At 40.4% G+C, this 22,562-nt stretch overlaps 3 protein-coding genes across 4 annotated transcripts in view; 2 read left to right on the forward strand and 1 right to left on the reverse strand.

The window, feature by feature from the left end:
* haus8 (HAUS augmin like complex subunit 8) overlaps positions 1 to 22,562 on the reverse strand; it is a 191,224-nt gene that overhangs the window by 6,573 nt on the left and 162,089 nt on the right. The window lies entirely within an intron of this gene.
* On the forward strand, positions 128 to 6,151 carry snx21 (sorting nexin family member 21). Its single transcript, XM_067371487.1, has 4 exons — positions 128 to 269; positions 958 to 1,243; positions 2,662 to 2,819; positions 4,295 to 6,151. Exons 2-4 carry the CDS (start codon positions 976 to 978, stop codon positions 5,057 to 5,059), a joined length of 1,191 nt encoding a protein of 396 aa, XP_067227588.1. The 5' UTR covers positions 128 to 269; positions 958 to 975; the 3' UTR covers positions 5,060 to 6,151.
* Positions 9,163 to 22,562, forward strand: part of LOC137008769 (WAP four-disulfide core domain protein 3-like) — a 95,738-nt gene continuing 82,338 nt past the window's right edge. Inside the window, exons 1-3 of the mRNA XM_067370484.1 lie at positions 9,163 to 9,295; positions 9,951 to 10,082; positions 10,339 to 10,476. Of these exons, the coding sequence (XP_067226585.1) occupies positions 9,208 to 9,295; positions 9,951 to 10,082; positions 10,339 to 10,476 (358 nt within the window). The 5' untranslated portion in view covers positions 9,163 to 9,207. The remainder of the gene's footprint in view (positions 9,296 to 9,950; positions 10,083 to 10,338; positions 10,477 to 22,562) is intronic.

Consider the following 22,562-nt stretch of genomic DNA (forward strand, 5'->3'; position numbering starts at 1 on the left):
ACGAAATGTTATAAAAAGTTGAACACAAATGCACCAAGCAAAACTGTGCATAGATGTATTATGAAACATATTTAAGAAGGCATATAACACGTTTTCTCCTGTTTTGTGACTGTCAATCAGTTGTCAAGCGTGTGTCCGCCCTCTTCTAATGGTCAGTGAACAACTTCCATCCTTGTTTACACCGTTCCTTCTCTTTATTTGCACATGGAAATCATTTATCCAGCACCATGAAGAGCTGATCAAATGTAGTTTAGAGGTCCTTAACTTGGGTAAGTTCAAATATTCGTGTGTTTTATAGGGTTGTTCATCATTTTGGAGTTGAAATGTTAGATTAGCCATAGTTAGCAGGAAAAGTTAACTCTAAACTTAGTGTCGGGCGACTTTTAGTGCTGCTTATCAGAGAGTTTATGGATTTTAGAGATGACTTTGTTTAATTGTTGTCAAATTTCTTTACATTATAAGTTGTGGGAGTTGTGCTGATTAAGCTGGATGTTATTAGCACGTAGCAAGCTAAGAGGGATTAACATTCTGCAGTCGCTCCCACTTTCCTGGAGGCTTTCAAAAGTTTTTCCATGTGTTAAGATGAATGTAATTTGGTTATGGGAATTGTTAGGAAACTTGCCGTATACTCATGAGTGTTTATGAAACCTAAACCTAAAGAAACATACTGTATCTAAAGATAAATAATTATGACACACTCCTGTTTCTTCTATGGAAATGACAGAAATCCAATGCTGTTGTGAGGCTCTTTTCACCAAACCACCAATAAATAATAAATATTTATGTGACAGATCAGGTTTGCTCTCTCGTTTCACGGCTCAATGAAAGTTCATGAGAGGTTTGAAGTTTCAGTGTTTCCATTACTGACTGGCTTGTTTGACAGACACATAGTTTCACAGCATCTGCCATAAGTAATGTCATTATTTGAATGCATATTAAGTCTTTTGCGCTCTCCAGGGTTGGAGCAAAGCTGGGATGGCCTCTAAACTGTTCGACAGACTTCGTCGTTCACTATTCAAAGAAGGGGAGCTTCCTTCCGAGGCAGACTGCCATGGAACGGATGACTTTCCAGAAAGTTCTGAACTTGAGGATGATACAGACTGCGTGTCGGCCAGGCTCGGAGGGACCCTGTGCTTCGAGGGTGATGGGGTCCTGGATTCTGAGGATCCCGGCGACGGATCGGGGCCAGACAGTGACTCTGACTTTTTTGGAGAGTCCATAGATAATGCATGTAGCAGCACAGGTAGTCACCAATAAAACATATCTTATAAAATGGTAAAATTGTAGAATATGGCAGTATAAAGGACAAGGTATATGCTTTATAGATGAGTAGAACAGCAAAAAATTGTGTTGATGAATTGAAGTCCAAGCTACATATGCAATAGTTTATCCAAAAATGAAAATACAGTCATTTACTCATCCTCCAAAACTTACACTACTGTTCAAATGTTATCTAAATGTCTCGTATGCTCACCAAGGCTGCATTTAATATTGTGAAATATTATTATAATTTAAAATAATGGTTGTCTATTTGAATATATTTTAAAATGTAATTTATTCCTGTGAATTTTCAGCATCATTACTCCAGTCTTCAGTGTCACATGATCCTTTAGAAATCATTCTGATATGATGATTTGCTGCTCAAGCAATATTTCTGATTATTATCAATGTTGAAAACTATGGAAGCTTGTTTCCAACATGGAATAAAAAAATGTAAAAGATAATTGCGGCTTTTTTATCTCACAATACCGACTTCTGGCAATTGCGAGTTTATATACCACAGCTCTGACTTATTTTCTCAGAATTGTGAGATAGAAACTTGCAATTGCTCACAATTCTGACATTTTATTTACAATTATAACTCACAGTTACAAGTTTATATCTTCAATTGTGAGGAAAGTCAGAACTGTGAGAAAAAGTCTTACATTTTTTATTCCGTGGCAGAAACAAGCTTCCATTTCAACATAAATGTAACTGTTTTCTTACACAGTTTTTTCAGGATACTTTAATGAATAAAAAGTTTAAAAGAACAGCATTTATTTGAAATAGAAACCTTTTGTAACATTGTAAAGGTCTTTATAGGTATTTAAATTTAATGCATCCTTGCTTAATAAAACAATTTCCTTTCAAAAAAATCTTGCTGACACCAAACATTTAAACGGTATGTTGTTAATTACTAAGCAGAGCTATAAAGCTTCAAAAAGGACAAAACCAGTAGCTTTTTGGTGACAATGATAACTATGAATGAGATTTCACAGCTTCAGTGGTGTGAATCCTCATTAGTGATGAACAAGTTTCTGTTCACAAAGCTATCGCATGGCTTCAGAAGACTTACAGTTAATTTTTTTTTTTTTTTACATTTATTTATTTAGCAGATGCTTCCAAAGCAACTTACAATTGAAAGACTTGTGTTATAGCGCAAAATTAGCCACTTTTATGTTGTATTATTTTTGGAGCTTGAGTTTGAATTGAAAAAAAGGCCTTCTTTTAAAAACAGCATACAGTTTGGAATGAGCTCTTCCTTTAAGCCTAAACATGATGTACGTTCTTTGTGAATTTACAATAATCTTTTGTAGGCAAATTTCACTTCTTCTTTTTGGTTCACTTTTAGTTTGATAGTTCACAGTTGCAGTTAATTTTGTCTTTGGTTTTGGTTTATAGATACCAGCCCAATAGGTCCTTCCCCCAAAACCTCAAACATGATCACCAGACAACTACAAGAAAACTACCGAAGCTCAAGAACTCGTTGCATTCCTGAAAAACTCATTTTTGAGGTGACCGATGCCAGCGTTGTTCATGAGACAAATTCCAAGTATGTGGTAAGTACAAAAGACACAACTTGTGAACCATTTCAGCCTTTTTTTTAGCAACTTCAAAACTTTACTAAAACACATTACATATTTAAGCAAACATTCAAAACAGCATTTTATATTTGGGCCAATGACAAATAAGATCATCCAAATAAAAGTCATTTTTAAATGACGTTTCTTTTCTTAAAGTGCCCCCTGTTTTGCTTTTTCAGCTATTATCTTTCATGTAGTGTGTAATATAGCTGTTATAGTTATTGTCTCCTGAAAGAAAGAATCAATTCTGAACTGCCTGAAACAATGCCAGTCTTGCTTCCTGCTCGAACCTATGTAGGTTTGGAACACATTTGCATAATGCCAGCCTATGGTTTTTATTGGAACAACGAACAATGTCTTCTTTGACCCTCAAACACTATAGTTGTAGCTGAGACTGGAAAAGTTAAGTTTGTGTTGTCAAGAAGATGCTGTTTTCTGTGCTACCAAAGCAAATATAATTTGCTTGCACATCTAAAGGATGAGGACTTGGGCTCGAATTGATACGGTAAAATCGATGCCATCGTTATTGTTCGTATCTCTGTGTATCAAGTGCTGAAGATGATCCAGAGCTGAAATTCAGATATGGGAAAGGGTCTTTAGTTTCTGACAAGTGCTGTAAGAGGTAAACCAATCACAACAGACTTGGCTCTGGAACAAATACAGAAATAATTTTACACGAGTAATTATTTAAGTAAGCCTTTGCAAAACAGTTATCATACAGTACAAATCTTTATAAAATTTAACTACAAATTAAGGCAGTTTAACACCATGTCTGTGTAAATACAGCAGTCATTCTATGACTGGCCAAGAGATGGCGCCATTACCACACTAGATGCACATGTATATGGTATGGTAAACAGGTTAATATAAGTTACTATAATTAATATTTGTTATTACAATCATCAAATAACTTGTTAAAACATTAACATCTGTTCGATGCCATCATTACTGTTCATATCTCTGTGTATCAAGTGCTGAGGAAGATCCGGAGCTGAAATTCAGAGAGGGTAATGGGTGTTTCGTTTCCGACACATGCTGTAACCAATCACAGTAGACCAGTCCCAACAGACTGAGCCATCTGACCAATCAGAGCACAGTAGACCATTCATAACAAACTGGGATGTCTGACCAATCAGAGCAGAGTAGGCTCTCAGAAAGGAGGTGCTTAGAGAGACCAAATCCTTTGTCAAACTGTTTCAGACACTGCGAGAAAAGAGGTGATGCTGCAATGTATATTAAGTAGGAATTAAAGTGTTTTTTGACCTTGGATGCATTTAAACCTGTTAGGAAAACACCTTTAAAACAGCATAATAGGGGCACTTTAAAGTAAAAGTCTTTTAAAAGTCGAAAATGTTGCGACAAAAATTAGCATCATTTCATGGTCCAATTGAACAGTTGTTGTTTTGTTTTTTTGGTTTCACATTAAGTCAAATACATTTTTATCTCATCAGCTCTACACGATTCATGTCATCCATTCTGGCGCGTTTGACAAAACTCCCGCTGTCATTACGCGGCGCTACACTGACTTCGAACGGCTACACAGCCGCTTGCGACGGCGTCACGGAGACGAGATGGATGGCGTGTACTTCCCTCGCAAGAAGCTGCGCAAAAACTTTGCCGCCGAGACCATTGCCAAGCGCAGCCGGGCGTTCGAGCAGTACCTGACCCACCTTCACTCCCTATCTGAACTGCGGACCACACCTACGTTCCTTGAGTTCTTCTACCTGGGTGATCTGCGTGCTGGCCAGATGCTGATGCGAGTGGGTCGTCACCAAGACGCTCTGGGGTCTCTTCTCAACGCCCTGAGACTCCAGGAGAAGTTAGGATGCCATCAGATCCTGCAGCTCAACCAGCTGCAGAGGGCTCATTGGTTCTTCACGCTCTCCGCTTTGGTCACCTGCTTCCAAGAGCTTGACCAACTCAGTGAGGCTCAGGAACACTGCGACCGAGCCCTGCAGGATCTAGCACCTTCCCAGGAGGCTTTGCAGCAGCACCAGTTGCACCCTCTGCTCATCCCCCTCTTACAATCCAACGTCAGGCTGTCCTGGAAGATCTCGAAGGACAAGAGGCGCTGGGAAGCTCTTCTACAGGAGATCCAGGAGCTGGGGATTGATATAGGGAACCAGCCCAACCTAAAAGAGTGTCTCATTAAAGAGAGCATCGAGGACAGCGAGGGGCTGGTCAGGGCGAAGGGTAAAAGTGAAGATGCCCCGTAAGCATTCAGGGTTATTTTTTTTAATATGAATATGAGGGATGTTTCTGAGAGCACTATGTAAGATTAGGTTACAAAGGAAAACTGTGGAATTAATACTAACTCTACACTTTAAAACACATGCATTTCATGGGCACATTTCAGTAGTTTTATTATAGCCTTATTCTTGAGTTGGTATCACTTTACAGCGAGACTCAGTTTGTTAACATTACCTAATGCATTAAGTATTATGAACTAACAGCGTCATGAATTTCACAGAGATTTTTCTTATTCTTTAGTAGACTTAAATCAAGCGGCCTTCATTTCAGCACACATTATTTCGAATAGACATGGGAAAGTATTAAGCGAGGCTGTCGACTCTGAACTGTGTTGTTTACATTCAGCTGCCTTGGACTGATTTGCCTTTTCGGTGAAGGATACAGTACAAATGGTTGTACTAAAGGGAATTTCCACTTGTGGTGTAAATTATTAAAGAAATTGTCAGATACTGCTACAACAGAAGCCTTTAAATAGTAATGTTATGTCTATATGATGCTGTAAAGTACAGTTGAATGTTTTGTTACTGAGCTCAGAGTGATTTTAAATAACTTGCACAAACATCAAATCTGTTCATTTCAGCAGTGCAAAATAACACTACATGTTTTTTTAACAAAATGATGCCTTCATATGTCTTTTTATTGAATGATTTTGAAAATATTTAGAAAACATCATTCCACCAATACTACTAGTTATTAATTTTAAAAATTAAAGTTTTAATGTCTGAGCCCAAATTTTTGTGTAAAATCTTGCAGATTGTTTTACAGATTGTTGTCCCTTGCACACAAATTCAGGATACTGGTTACTTACTAAATTTGAATATATTTATTTATGTATTTATTTATTGTTGTTGGGTATAGTTGAATCATTAACGTAATATACTCTGCAAAACTTGAGATTTCCAGTTTTCTCAAATTGTCCCATTGTTTTTAAAAGTGCGTTTTGGCTACAATAAATGCTTGCTGGTTTTTATTCAAATTTTGTATTTCAAATGATTTTATGCACAGGAAAGGAAAACCCAAGTCAATTCACAGTATACATAAATAAACGTTTTACACAACTGTCAGATGTATTAAATTTGTACTGCACTTTGGTCATAGAAAGGTATTATTTGTGTCTCTTTTCAAGTTCCTCAATTGAAGGCTCCTCAGAATAAAAGGCTCTTCTATGTGGTTTTCTTTTAAAGCACTACACAGCATTGACAACAAATACCTACAACTCATTTTATACACCTGCCATCTAGTGGTCATATAAAACTTTACAGCATTCCACTAGATGCACATTACTGTGTTAAAGGTGGACTCAGTAGATTTTGAAAAACACTGTTTGAAAGTTAGTCGGCCGACACCAATATTAAACGTGTAACCAATCAGCATTAGGGGGCATATGATGGTTGAGGAGAGAGAACGAGCAAAAGGGAGATTTGGACAAAAAAGAAAAAAAACATGCAGACAGAGAGATGGGACACAATACAAAAGAGCTCAAAAGATTATCACTGGAATGAAGGTTTATGACTGGGCGAGCGCTTTAGGACCCACAATTATATTAGAAAAGCTTTCCAGCGCTGGATAGAGCTAAGTGGGAAGGCCTGAAAACAGACTCTGAGGCTGCTTCAATTCCTTCTCATGTGAGTAACACTGGGTTTAGCTGCTGTGCTGTTGTCACATCAGGCTCAGAGACTAGAGGGTAAGATCCAAGTGCAGCTTTAATGGGGTAATTCAGGCAAACAAGGGTCAGAGTCCACAAAACAGTCCACAAAAACAAAGAAAAACACAACAGAAGCTGGTGACATAAATTGAAACCACAATAACAAAAACAGAAACAAACTCAGTATAAATAGACAGACACTAATAACAAAAAGTCCAGGTTGGAGTGCCCTCTAGTGGCAGACAAGGGCACTCCCAGTAATGATCATGACAGCTGTTGGCGACTAACAACGAAACATTGTATTTACTCTTGTGTACTGTAAGTACATTTTTGGTGGTTCCTTGTTGTCCGTTCATCAACTGCGCTTTATTTTTCATGAAGCATTTTGTTGGGCGTCAGCTGTAAAAAAACAGATATCCACTCACATTTCGTGTGTAACAGTGGCCAGAGCAAGTGAGAGTTTTGCAGGTAAACCACTGCGCACTGACGCCCACTAGAGAATGAGGTGTTTAGCGTCATTGGTAGTGCATTCGCCTCACATCCCAGCAGTGAGTGGGCTGGGGTTCGGAGCAGGGTGGTTAGGATTGGAGTGTGAGTTTTGGAGGCGGAGGCATGAAGAGAGGGAATGGGTTTGTTTGGGTTGTTATCAAATGTCAACAATGTCCAACAGCGTTTTTCAAAATCTACTGATCCCACCTTTAATGCATAATCTGTTTTAAAGCAATTTAGTATTTTATATTCTTTACGAAGGCCTCTAACAAACATGACTTCATTTCAAGCATGAATATTTCTGTGTACCCCATCCACTGAGGAAACATTGAAAAATCTTTTCTTTCTTTCTTTCTTTCTTTCTTTCTTTCTTTCTTTCTTTCTTTCTTTCTTTCTTTCTTTCTTTCTTTCTTTCTTTCTTTCTTTCTTTCTTTTTGTTTTTATTTCTTTCTAAATTCCTTGGGGGAAAACTGTCCTCTAAAACTCCATGCACAACTGAGGGGTTCCATTCAGTTCACTCTGGGGAAAATTAGCCATTGCTAATTTTGATTAGTTTAAGATTTGGGATTGAATGTAGTCAGACACACTTTTGGCAGAATTCTAATGTCCTGGCATTATTCAGCCTGAGGGTGGCACTCTAATGATGATTGACAGACTTTAGTACACAAAACAAATGCATAGAATGCCATCTTAGAATTTGTAGTATTTATTGTGTCCGAATGTTGTTTTAGAATGTTACGAGTTATGTAGGAATTCCAGTGAAGAAAACAGTCATGTCTATTCTCAGAAAAACATAAAACACAACAGAACTACTGTATATATGAGCTATTCACATGAGCATGTTTAAAGGATTAGTTCACCCAAAAAATAAAATAATGTCATTTATTACTCACCGTCATGTCGTTCCACACCCGTAAGACCTTCGTTAATCTTCAGAACACAAATTAAGATATCTTTGTTGAAATCTGATGGCTCAGTGAGGCCTGCAAAGCCAGCAATGACATTTCCTCTCTCTCATCCATTAATGTACTAAAAACATATTTAAATCAGTTCATGTGTGTACAGTGGTTCAATATTAATATTATAAAGTGACGAGAATATTTTTGGTGCACCAAAAAAACAAAATAACTACTTATATAGTGATGGCCGATTTCAAAACACTGCTTCATGAAGCATCGGAGTGTTATGAAGCTTTTGTGTCGAATCATGATTCGGATCGCGTTTTAAACTGCCAAACGGCTGAAATCACGTGACTTTGGCGCTCCGAACTGCTGATTCGATACGTTGATTCATAACGCTCCGAAGATTCCTGAAGCAGTATTTTGAAATCAACCATCACTATGTCTTTTTTTTTTTTTTTTGGCGCACCAAAAATATTCTCATCACTTTATAATATATATATATATATATATATATATATATATATATATATATATATATATATATATATATATATCACTATATATATTAATCACTAAAATATTTCAACTAAAATATCTTAATTTGCATTCCAAAGATGAATGAAGGTCTTACGGGTGTGGAACGGTATGAGGGTGAGTAATAAATGACATTATTTTCATTTTTGGGTGAACTAACCCTTTAAAGTGCCCACATTTGTTTGTCAAAAAACTCGCGCCACTTACTTCACGTTTTCTGATTGTCGCGACCCGCGGTCAAATAGTTCATTGTTCTGAGAAAAGTATGATTTGTTTGGACAACTTTTTTTTATAATAATATTTGAGAGAATTAAGGGCGTATCTATTTTCTTTTAAAGCGAGTTAAAGTCGAAAAAACACCAGCATTCATTTTTAATGTCAACTGATGTTTTGATGCAGCAACACGGTTTTTTTTTTCTTTTCATTGTAGGTTTGTGTACCTCGCGCAAGGACCTTGAAGCCTCGCGGACTCACTCTCCGCCCCTCCTGACTGAATTCAGCGCTTTTCCCAGCAGAGTTCATTGTGTGATCGCAGGTCGAGAGGATGACAGCTCGAGTGTACTGCGCTGTGTTATTGTGTCTGTCCGGATGCTTGAGCACAACAGATGCTGCTCCAGGAGAAAACTTCACAGGTGAGAAGATCCATGTTCTTTTAACTTCATAACACAGCCTGAATAAATGCATAGACAAGTGCCTTACAAAATATGACATTTCAGCACATTACAATTTACAAACAAGTCGTTCAACAAAAGTCGTTCAGTGAAGGATGAACCTTTTAAGTAATTCATATAAAGTTATATATAGGCCTATATATTCCATTGTACAAGGAAAACATAGACATATAGAGTAAAACAAGAACATTATTATTAAATGTTTTGTATTTTTGTATCTTATCTTCAACTATAATACAATATAACATGGGGAGCTAATTATAACTTGATTATAATCATATTGCTTTAATGTAGTCCATTTACTCCAATTTCAATGTATTTCTATATATGTTTTTTGTCATGGATTAAATGCTTAAACTTAAATAAGGGTGGTCAGGGGGTTGGCAAAACAATTATTTTGACAGATACAATTGGTTACAACTCTTGTTACACACCTTTTATATGAATATATAATTGGCACAGTTTAGGGATAAAGTAGATTTCTAAACTATACTTTGATTTGAAGCAGCTAAATATGTGAATTAGCTTGAAAGACATATTGCAGAACCACTGACTTATGGATGCTGAAACAAACATTTATTACAAGCTGGTCTCCTCTAATGATGCTCTTCTGTAGTGACCAGTCACTGTCCAAGGAAGCTGACAGTCGTGCCATCCAGTCGAGGATGTGCTTCTGACAGAGACTGCTCTGGAGGACACAGATGCTGTGTATTTGACTGTGGTGCCGTGTGTGTGCCGCCTGCTTTCAGTGAGTTTCAATGAGTAATGGATAATAATAATAGAGGTCTTTCAAAAGGAACACTGAAAAAAAAAAAATATTGTAGAAAGCTTTCACTCAGAAATTGCTAATGAAGTTCACTTATAATTACAAAGAAACAGCAAGTAGCTTATAACATTGCATAAAATAAGAAATTTTAAAGTAGAAAGACTGAAAAACCAAACAGTGAAAAAGACATTCAGCATTGTGACAGTGATGTTTTCTCTGTCATGTGTCTGTATTACAGCAAAGCCAGGAGTGTGTCCACGGAGAAAATTTGGAGCAGGAGTGTGTGCCGAGTACTGTGCCGATGACAGTGACTGTCCCAACAATGAGAAATGCTGCAGCAATGGATGTGGACATGAATGTACAGCTCCATATACAGGTATATTATATTATATTATATTATATTATATTATATTATATTATATTATATTATATTATATTATATTATATTATATTATATTATATTATATATAAACACTTGACATTAAGGTTCTCTTAGGTTCCAATAGATTTGTTACAGGATTTATTAATCTTTGTTAACTTTAATAAAAATACAGCTGTTAATTCATGTCAAGTCAGGTCCATTAAATAATTTTAACTTATTCAACTTTAATAATGTATTAGTATGTGGTAAAATTAACATTAAATACCATTAATAATTTCTTTAGAAGTATTTTTCATTGTCAGTTCATGTTATATAATGGATTGTAAAGTGTTACCACTATATATTATATTATTCTGTTCTTTTCATGTTTGGGTCAGCTTTCTCATTGCCTTTTAGTTTCTCTTATTTTATAATAATAATAAGTATTATTTTATGTTATGATATTCTCTATATCAAAAGTACCTGAATTTGGCCTATAGCACTGTTTTATGCACAGGGTGGCTTTACAAAATTAATAAAGATGATGAATCATCACTCTGTAAGTAAAACTAGCTATTCATGCTTTGAGTGTTTTGTATGGAAGCTTGTTTCAGCCACTGAATTAAAAATAAAAAAAGGTAATTGTGACTTTTTACCTCACAATTCGGACTTTTCCCAGCACAATTCCGAGTTTCTTCATCTCACCTCACAATTCTGACTTTTTTCAACTTCAGAATTGTGTGATATAAACTCGCATTTGTGTGTCAAAGTAACTGCAATTATAACACGCAACTGAAATAAAGTCAGTCTTTTTTTCCTCAGAATTGAACTATAACTTGCAATTGCGAGCATCTCAATGGTGAGAAAAAAAGTTAAAATTGAAAGATTTAAACTCGCAATTGTGAGGAAAAAAAAGGCATTTACCAGATGTAAACTCTCAAATGCAAGAAAAAAAAGTCAAAATTGTGAGATAAAAAGCAATTGTCTTTTAAAAAATTGTATTGTGTGGTGGAAACAAGCTTCCATAGTTTTGCGCTGTACATCTGAGGCTGAATGCTGCTACGGCCAGACTGAAGCTGAATCTCTCTATTCATGCAGTGAAGCCTGGTCGTTGTGCTCTACCGAAGGGGACTCCAATGTGTGCCGAATACTGTTACCATGATGGTCAGTGCCCTGCCGAACAGAAATGCTGCCCAACCACCTGCGGTCATGCATGCAGTGAACCGTGCTGATTTAACCACCAGAAAGAGTTGTGAGATTGATTTTGCATAACAATACATAATTTAGTTATTTTACCTAAATCAATTCAGTGCGTTATTCATAGGGGATGTTTTCCCTGTTTGTAACCACCAAATAAAACCTCATACCATCTTTTAGTGTTGAGTTTTTTGGCCACAAATAAAAAAAGAATATTGCTTCATTGAAGAGTTGGTATTTTTGGTATGCCAGTGTTCATTTGGCTGTTCTCTTTTCACATAACAGCTCATTGGCATCAGTGCTTAGGAATGTACAAGTTCCCCTCCCCAAAACCCAAACACGTGCAAAATGTTTTGTAATGAAAGAGACCTCTGTTTCCATCCTCTCCAGGAGCTTGGCAGCAAAAGGGTCAAAACAATTGTCAGCAAAACATGACAGTGATGGAAAAGCCTTGAACTGATATACTAAGCAGAAATAAATCAATCAAAGAATGCACGTTAACGCTAATTTAGTCACATAAAGAGAAAAGAAGTGCAAAAATGAAAGGCATTTGTGCTGAACCGAGGTTAGCGTGCCTCAGCTTCCAGGAATGTGAACACTTTGAATTCTGTCTGGAGGGAAACAAAGTTTACATCCTTTGTTTAAGAAAGACAACATTTTAGTATTGAATATCTATCTATCTATCTATCTAGACCTGGCAACTTGTCCAAAATCCCATTCATAACCATGCATTGAACATCAATCTCTTCTGATTGGCTTGGATTGTATCATGTTGCACAGCAGTTTCACATGCATTGTGTAGAGACAAATTGCTTCTTGCTGGAAATTTGTTTTTTTGTATTATACCAAGCTAGGACACAGTTTAAATGACATGGGTAATAGGTTAGTTGATGATAGTACTACTTGGATAGTCTGATTTGATCAGTGGAACTTTTAGTTTAAGAAACTGTGAGTTACTACAAATCTGTTAAACTACATTATACCTGCATATGCATATTATAAACTACCATGTCATAACAGATAATAGAAGGATTTAAAGTCACTCAAGGCAGAGGCTCTTTCACATACAGTAATTCAAAATGAATGAACGGTTGAGTGGGATACCAAATAGTTTCCAAAACCCTCCTAAAAAACATTACATTCTTCCTCAAAATCCCTCGAGGCGTGAACAAAAAATGCTGCAAACCGTTCTCAACATGTTATGGGTTTCCAGTCAGTTTATTATGTGAAAGTTAACCAGTGTTAAAGAGCTGCTTCAGAATTTAAATTCAATAACACCCAGTCTGGAGCTCATTATGTGGTCTGCCCACAGACAAATGCACAGAAAAAAAAAGGCAAAACATTAAAACAGTCCAGTCCTTCAAAACAACACATATTTGAATATCAGTGCATTACAGAAAGTAGAAAATACTTTTGACATTTTTAAACATCCATTTTCAGTAGTTGGATTGTAGTGTCTGTGTTTCTGTGACACTTGGTCACGCTCTCAAAGAGGTGGTGTAAACTGAGACGACTTAACATCACACTCTTCCATGTATATTTCTCCCAGATGCTCAAACCATGCAGTTCCTTTGAGACTTTCACATGATAGCAAGCTATGGTTTTCTAAAACACTGCATAAAAATGTTTTTGCTTATGTGACTTAACAAAACAATATATATATATATATATATATATATATATATATATATATATATATATATATATATATATATATATATATATATATATATATTTTTTTTTTTTTTTTTTTTAAAGTGGCTAATCTTTGCTTATGTGACTCACAAAAAAGGCGGCTGATCTTTGATTATGTGACTCATAAATAAAAAAAAAAACAACAACAACAACAAAAAAAAAAAAACATAAAAAGGTGGCTAATCTTTGCTTTTGTGACTCACAAAACAAAACATAAAAGGGCGGTTAATCTTTGTTTTTGTGACTCACAAAACAAAACATAAAAGTGGCTAATCTTTGCTTATGTGGATCACAAAACAAAAACAAAACATCTAATCCATCTGTCTTGGAAGCTCATTCATTCAACAAAAGTTCAGAACAGTCACTTGGCATTGAGTCCTTCCAGGGCTGAAAAGCATCTTAAAGGGGTGGTTGCACGCGATTTCACTTTTTTAACTTTAGTTAGTGTGTAATGTTGCTGCTTGAGCATAAACAGTATCTGCAAAATTACAGCGCTGAAAGTTCAATGCACACTGAGATATTGTCTTTTAAAGTTATGGCAGTTTATTGCCTACAAAAACGGGCGGTTTGGACTACAACAAGCTTCTTCCCGGGTTGGTGACATCATAAACCCTTGCTATTAACATAAACACGCCCCCGGGAACACACAACAAAGTGGGTGAGGCCATGTGGCACAGCATAATTAAAGCGGAAGAGTTGTTTACACCGAACGCGAGCTGTGCGACGCGATGCATCAAAAGATATAGAACCCATTATTATCTGTGATATTTTCTACACTGGATGCGGCGCTGAAGACAGATTCCTGAATCTACACGAGTTTAATGCTGGATTTACACAAAGACTTTTACTGAAAGATGAAGCAGTTCCCACTTTAAAAGCAGAAGCTGCTGTTTATCAGCCCCAAACTGTAAGTACGTTTTATTGTCTTTTAAACTTAATGTTATAGTTCTGTTGCTATTTTTAATGCATCAAGGACATATACAAAGAGCAACTCGTTTTTGCTAGCCAGTTAGCTAAATTCTAGTGCAACAAACACCAACAAACTTCTATGTTCATAGACAAACAGTTGTTTATGCTATAAATTAAACGCTGTCACGTAAATAATGACGGATGCAATAGCAAGTTAATCTCTTTATTTAAGAGCTTCACACACAGATGGTCAGTCACAGATAACACAACGAACACAGCAGGAGAGTGGTGACGCAGGGACCTCGATGGGCGATGAGAGTCCAGATGAATGGTGACTGGTGAAGTGCGTCCGTGAAACAGTGCCGTGTAATCCGTGGGTGAAATCCAGAGAACAATCCAAACAAGGAACCAGGAAACAACGACGAGAATCCAGTCCAAGGAACAAACAACACGAGCAACACGAGACAACAACACCAGGACTCCAAACAACGATCTGACAAACATGAGACGAAAGACAAGGCGTTATAAAGGCAGGTGTAATTGCAGAACAGCTGCCGCTGATCAGATAATCAGCGGCGACGCCCACACAAACAATCAGGTGACACACTACAGAACACACAGACACCAGAATGAGACAGCGGATTCATGAACCGTGACAGTACCCTCCTCCTAGGAAACGCCTCACGGCGTTCCCAGAGCTCCTTACCTGTCGATTGTAATCATCGATGAGGGGAGTGATCCAGGATGTCCCTGGCAGGAACCCAACTTCTCTCCTCCGGACCGTAACCTTCCCAGTCCACCAAGTACTGGAATCCGCGTCCCCTCCGCCTAGAGTCCAGAATGCGATTGACCGAATAAGTAGGTTCCCCATCTACGAGTCGCGGCGGTGGAGGAACCGGAGTAGGCGGATTAAGATGAGAGTGAAAAACGGGTTTAATTTTGGAAACATGAAAGGCGGGATGAATCCTCCTGTACGCTGGAGGTAATTTGAGTCGGACTGCCACCGGACTAATGATTTTGGTGACAGGGAACGGGCCTATGAATTTAGGAGCTAATTTATTGGCAACGGAGCGGAGCGGAATGTTCTTAGTAGAAAGCCACACTTTTTGACCAACGACGTATACGGGAGGCTTCGACCGGTGGCGATCAGTCTTAGCCTTGGTGCGCGCCCTCACCTGGCAGCAGAGTCTCACGGGCTCTGTCTCCAAGTGCGGTGGCACCTCTGGACAAAGGCGTGAGCGGAGGGGACCGCGACTTCAGATTCCAGACTGGGAAACACAGGTGGCTGGTAACCTATACTACATTCAAACGGAGAGAGGCCCGTCGAAGACACTGGTAATGAATTATGTGCGTACTCAATCATAGAGAGTTGTTGGCTCCAGGAGGAAGGATTCTTGGACGCCAAACATCGCAACATTCGCTCCAAATCCTGGTTGGCTCTCTCGGTCTGCCCATTGGTCTGGGGATGGAACCCAGAGGAAAGACTGACAGTCGCCCCCAGCAGTCTACAAAACTCTTGCCAAAATTTGGACACAAATTGGGGACCCCTGTCGGACACCACATCTATCGGGAGGCCATGTAACCGAAAAATGTGGTCTACGACGGTAACCGCTGTCTCCTTAGCAGAGGGTAATTTAGTTAAGGGAACAAAATGAGTCGCCTTCGAGAACCGTCCACCACGGTCAAAACGACCGTGTACCCCTGGGAGGGTGGGAGGGCGGTAACGAAATCTAGCGCAATGTGGGACCAAGGTCTCGAAGGGACAGACAGCGGTTGGAGTAACCCATCTGGAGGTCGATTGGAAGTCTTGCCAGTGGCGCAAACCGAGCAAGCCAAAACAAAACTGCGAATGTCACGAGCCATAGCTGGCCACCAGAATCGTTGCTTAACCAAAAACCTGGTCCGATTAACCCCTGGATGACAAGCCACGTTGGAACAATGACCCCATTTGATAACGCAGGACCTTAACTTCTCCGGTACAAACAAACGGTTCGGTGGGCATCCGGGCGGAGGCGTTACCCCTTCTAAGGCCGACAGGACCTTCGATTCGACCTCCCATGTAAGAGTGGAGACCACTAATGTCTCGGGAAGAATACACTCGGGAGTAGACGGGCGTTCGGAAGGATCAAAATGCGAGATAAAGAATCGGGCTTGATGTTTTTGGAGCCCGGGCGGTACGATAGGGAAAAATCAAAACGTCCGAAAAAAGTGCCCACCGAGCCTGCCTGGAGTTAAGTCTTTAGCCGATCGAATATACTCAAGGTTCTTATGATCTGTCCATACGATAAAGGGTACCCCCCGAACCCTCCAACCAATGACGCCACTCTTCCAACGCTAATTTGACTGCCAACAACTCTCTATTACCAATGTCATAGTTGCGTTCGGCTGGAGATAAACGATGGGAAAAATACGCGCAAGGATGCATCTTATCGTCCGTGGGAGAACGCTGGGATAGTACTGCACCTACCCCCACCTCTGACGCGTCGACCTCCACCACAAACTGACGCAAAGGATCAGGGGCAATGAGAATGGGAGCCGAAACGAAGCGACTCTTCAGTTTGGCAAATGCAGCTTCCGCTGCATCCGACCACCTGAAGGTCGTTCTGGGGAGGTCAAGGCGGTCAGAGGCGCGGCTAGTTGGCTGAAATTGCGAATAAAACGCCGGTAAAAATTGGCGAATCCCAGAAACCTCTGTAGGGCCTTACGGGAATCTGGACTTGGCCAATCCACCACAGCCTTAACCTTGTCAGGATCCATGCGAACTCCCTCAGACGCAGACGATGTACCCTAGAAAAGAAACAGACTGTGCGTGAAACTCGCATTTCTCCGCCTTGACAAAAAGCCCATTCTCTAACAGACGCTGAAGCACTCGTCTGACGTGTTGAACATGTTCCTGGAGAGACGAGGAAAATATCAATATGTCATCCAGGTAGACATAAATGAACTGATCGACCATGTCTCTCAACACGTCATTGACGAGTGCCTGGAAGACCGCTGACTGTTGGACAGCCCGAAGGGCATGACCAAGTATTCAAAGTGTCCTCTAGGGGTGTTAAACGCGGTCTTCCATTCATCCCCCTTCCTGATGCGAACCAAATGATAAGCGTTCCTTAAGTCCAATTTAGTGAAAACGGATGCTCCCTGCAACCTCTCAAAGGCTGAAGACATCAACGGCAAAGGATAAGTATTCTTTACCGTGATGTTGTTCAGCCCTCGGTAATCAATGCAAGGTCGCAGAGACCCATCCTTCTTCCCCACAAAAAAGAACCCCCGCCCCCGCTGGAGAAGAGGAAGGGCGGATGAATTTCGCTGCCAGAGAATCAGAAATATATTTCTCCATGGCCTTCCCTCTCGGGAGCAGACAGAGAGTATAGTTTGCCTTTAGGCGGAGACTTACCGGGTACTAAATCTATGGCACAGTCATAGGGACGATGCGGAGGGAGAGAAGCAGCCCGGGACTTACTGAACACTTCCCTCAGGTCTTGATACTCTGCGGGCACGTTAGACAAATCCACCGCCTCCTCCTGTAACACAGAAACAGACACAGTGGGACAAGCAGACAACAGACAAGACCTGTGACAAAGAGTGCTCCACTCGGTGATGGTGTGCTGCTGCCAGTCAATCCGAGGGTTGTGTTTGGTGAGCCAGGGGTGTCCGAGAACGATAGGTGCCTGAGGTGAGTCCATGAGGAGAAACTGAATGTCTTCATTGTGATTGCCAGAGGAGATGAGAGTAACGTAGTCCGTAGAGTGAGAGATGCTGGGAAGTCGTTGTCCATTGAGTGCGTCGACAGTGATCAGGCGGGTGAGTGGGATGATGGGTAAACTGTTAAGTTGTGCAAAGTTGGTGTCCATGAAGTTCCCCTCAGCCCCGGAGTCGATGAGTGCCTGGCAGGTGATGTTGTGAGTCGCCCATCTCAGTCTTACCGGGAGGAGGGTGGATGGTGAGGACTTCTCGGCGGAGATCCCACCCGATAGTAGCCTCAGATTTACTACCGGGCTTGATCTTTTACTGGGCAAGACCTGAGGAAGTGACCTGATGCTCCGCAGTAGAGACATAAGCCTTGGGATCTCCGCCTTTCTCTCTCCTCCCGGGAAAGCCGAGCTCTCCCTACCTGCATGGGTTCGGGATCTATAGAGGAGCCGACCGTGTCCGCTGTATTGGCCAACCGGCCCTCCGCTCCATGAGGCTTAGCGTTAGCAGATTCTAGACGTTCCAGCCTCTGAAGTCGAGCATCCACTCGCAGCGCGAGATCGATGAGTCCGTTGAGTGTCTGAGGAAGATCCAAGACATAGATCTCTCGATGGACACGGTCGGCCAACCCATGCAGGAACACATCCCACTGCGCCTCCTCGGTCCAGCGGCACTCCGCCGCGAGAGTGCGAAACTCGATGGAATATTCTGCGACCGTGCGGTTACCCTGCTTGAGTTCGGTGAGTTGTCGGGCAGCGTCCTTGCCAGCCACCGCACGGTCGAACACTCTCCTCATCTCGGCGGCGAGTGCCTGGAACGAGGCGCAGCATGGATCCTGGTTCTCCCACACCGCCGTTCCCCACAATGCTGCCTTCCTGTCAGGAGCGTGATCACAAAAGCCACCTTGATTTCTCCATCTCGAAGGTGCGTGGCTGCAACGAGAAATGCAAGGAACACTTGTTCAAGAACGCTCTACAAAAGTTCGGCTCACCGGCATAAGTCTGAGGAACAGGAAGGCGTGGTTCTGGCTGATCCCACCGCTCCAGCGGCGTGGGGGGAATCGGCGGTGGGGTTGGCGCAGTGGGAGCTCGGGCTGTTGAAGTTGCTGGGAGAGCTCAGACACTGCGCCACCAGCGCTTGAACAGCGCGTCCGGTGGAAGAGATACTCTCCTGCTGTTGGTCCATGCGGGAAATGCTGTGGTTGATGAACTCCGTCAAAGCTGCTGAGCTTGCTGCATCCATGGTTGGTCAGATCGTTCTGTCACGTAAATAATGACGGATGCAATAGCAAGTTAATCTCTTTATTTAAGAGCTTCACACACAGATGGTCAGTCACAGATAACACAACGAACACAGCAGGAGAGTGGTGACGCAGGGACCTCGATGGGCGATGAGAGTCCAGATGAATGGTGACTGGTGAAGTGCGTCCGTGAAACAGTGCCGTGTAATCCGTGGGTGAAATCCAGAGAACAATCCAAACAAGGAACCAGGAAACAACGACGAGAATCCAGTCCAAGGAACAAACAACACGAGCAACACGAGACAACAACACCAGGACTCCAAACAACGATCTGACAAACATGAGACGAAAGACAAGGCGTTATAAAGGCAGGTGTAATTGCAAACAGCTGCCGCTGATCAGATAATCAGCGGCGACGCCCACACAAACAATCAGGTGACACACTACAGAACACACAGACACCAGAATGAGACAGCGGATTCATGAACCGTGACAAACGCTACCTTTACAAAGATGTGACTACTCAGGCATGTATTTACTACAGGAAAGCTTTAATCAGGATAAAACTGTATATTGAAAGCTAACAAACAGCAGTGACAGCTTATCTAAACACTTTGACACAAATACTAAATGAAATACCATTCATAAACATCCATCAAAAGCCGCGATTGCAGAGGTTCTACTTTTTCCTCTTCATCTGGGTCTGATTTGGTTCAATTTGATACAGCAATGTAGGCGCCATTATTTACTTTCCACCTAAGCGTGTAACTACGAATGGTCCGTTTCCGGACGCTTCAGCGAATCACGACAGACTGGGCCAGTAACCAACCTGCTGACCAATCTGAGCACATTGCGTATGTCGGAGGGAGTGGCTTCATAGAAGCAGGAAGTCAAACGAGCCGTTCATATGACAGTGGAAACAGAGGTGTAGAATTAAGATAAAATATATGAAAAATACAGCATAAAAAAAAAACCCCGAAGCATTAAGACATGTTAAACTGTGCCCCCAAAACACAATCAAGCCTAGAAAAAAATGTAACCACCCCTTTAAAACTCCAGCAGATGCTGTATTAAAGTCATGATTCTCTCAGCTGCCTAAATATGGACATTTCAGGAGTCAGACCTGCTCTCGGCAGTTAGGTCAGCAGGTTGGCCAAGCGTTTGGCCAGCAGTGGACTCGGTTCATCCACCTGGAACATGCGGGTCAGCAAGTTGTAAAAGGAGCTGTAGCCCCCCACGACCACCGTGCAGGTGAGGCAGATGACGTTGTAGGGCATACTGAAGTCAGGTGTGGGTAGATTTACCAGCAGGGGTTCTGTGTACACTCGCTCAAACATTCCAGGATTATTCTCCATATGGACTTCAATGGAGCCCAAACGGTTGAAGATCAAAATTACAGTTTCATTGCAGCTTCAAAGCGTTCTACGCAATCCCAGATGAGAAATAAGGGTCTTATCTAGAGAAACCATTGAAAATAATAAAAAATAAATAATAATAATAATAATAATAATAATAATAAATAAATTATATATGTTTTAACCATAAATGCTCATCTTGAACTAGCTCTCTTCTTCTCTTTTTGAATTCCAGCAGTGTAGATTAAGTGTATTACTAAGTGTATACACTAAGTGTATTACTGCCCTCCACAGGTCGAAGTTTGTACTAAATTGTCATATACAATACGCTAGTGCAAGTATATAACAATTAGTTCAAACTTTGACCTGTGGAGGGCAGTAATACACTTAGCAGTGTCTACACTGCTGGAATTGAAATAGAGAAGAAGAGAGCTAGTTCAAGATGAGCATTTATGGTTAAAACGTATATCATTTTTATTTATTTTTTTTAGAAAATGAGTGATGGTTTCTCTAGATAAGACCCTTATTCCTCGTCTGGGATCATAGAATGCTTTGAAGCTGCACTGAAACTGTTTTGACCTTCAACCGTTTGGGCTCCGTTGAAGTCCACAATAGAGGGTATACAACGACATCACTTTCCCGCCGAAAACGCGCTCCCTCAGGTGGACTGAGTGGCAAAAGAACCTGCTGCCTGATTGGATTTAATAGAGGAAACTGCGAAAACGCGACTAAAACTAACAAATTACACTAAAGGTTGGACTCGAAAGTGTTCTTATAACATGTCAAATAAACCTAATCCATGGATATTGACATGCAGCCAGGAATCGTGTTTTCTGACATTTATATGTGCCTGATTTCGATGCAGGGGAAATACATAAAGCAAATCTGCCTGTGAATATTTTATATAACTCCAATATCGGTAGGTCTAAATCCGCGTAATCACTGTTATAATCAATGTTATATCGTCATATTGTCCAGCCTTAAAACATATATAGTTTTATAGTGTAGTTTTTGTCCGTGTTGTTTATTTAAAAACACAAAATTATGCAGAATATAAGATGGCAAATATTTAATTGATGAGTTGTCAACATAATATATAACAATACATACTGTATATATTTTGTGTCAAAGCGATTTGTACAGTCAATAAAAAAGCTCTGATTTTGCGTGTTTTTGTGCGTTTTTCGCGACATTCACGCTGAAAACAAACGTTGCCGCTCAATCTTTTGCCACTCAGTGGACGCGACCGCAGTCGTAACGGTCGACGGTGACGTCACGTGCATACCCTCTATAAGGAGGATAATCCTGGAATGTTTTCATCAAAAATCTTTCTTCAGTCGAAAAGAAATTAAGAAGGACATGGACATCTTGGATGATATGGGGGTGAGTAAATTATCAGGGAATTTTATTTGAAAGTGAACTAATCCTTTTAAGACTTGTATGGCTTAATATAACTTAAATGATGTCTCTTACTGAAATATGTAGTAGAAAACCCATGAAAGATGTGCATTATTTAAAAAATCCATGACATATTTGGACCGATTTGGACAATGGGCGCCACCATTTTGTTATGTTTCTTCAAATGGTTGGACTCACTGCTGTACTGACACTGTCCTATTGCTATTTTTAACGCAACACAATCGGAATATAATATACGATGACACGTTGTAATTTTCAGTCAATGAGCCACAAGAGAAGTGATGTAAATCTTTACTGCTTTACTAGTGATAAGAGGAGAAAAGAATGGGAAGTTGTGAAGAATGTGGACGAATACAACTTCCTAAAGATACGCATTTTTGTTCTCTTCACAAGCCCTGGTGTCTTTGAGGCTTTTAGAAGACCACAGCTGAAAGAGCTTACAGTTGCCGATGGATATAAGTATATGCTTTAACCAAATGCCGTGCCTGTCGTGGAGACTGACGAAGGTAAGCCTATAACACATCTCGATTGAGACAGACCACCTCAAAGCTTGTGTGCGCTGTGATGCACGGGATATCTGTTATCGCATACAG

The sequence above is a fragment of the Chanodichthys erythropterus genome, chromosome 20, assembly GCF_024489055.1.
Source record: "Chanodichthys erythropterus isolate Z2021 chromosome 20, ASM2448905v1, whole genome shotgun sequence".
In the NCBI taxonomy this organism is placed as follows: Eukaryota; Metazoa; Chordata; class Actinopteri; order Cypriniformes; family Xenocyprididae; genus Chanodichthys; species Chanodichthys erythropterus.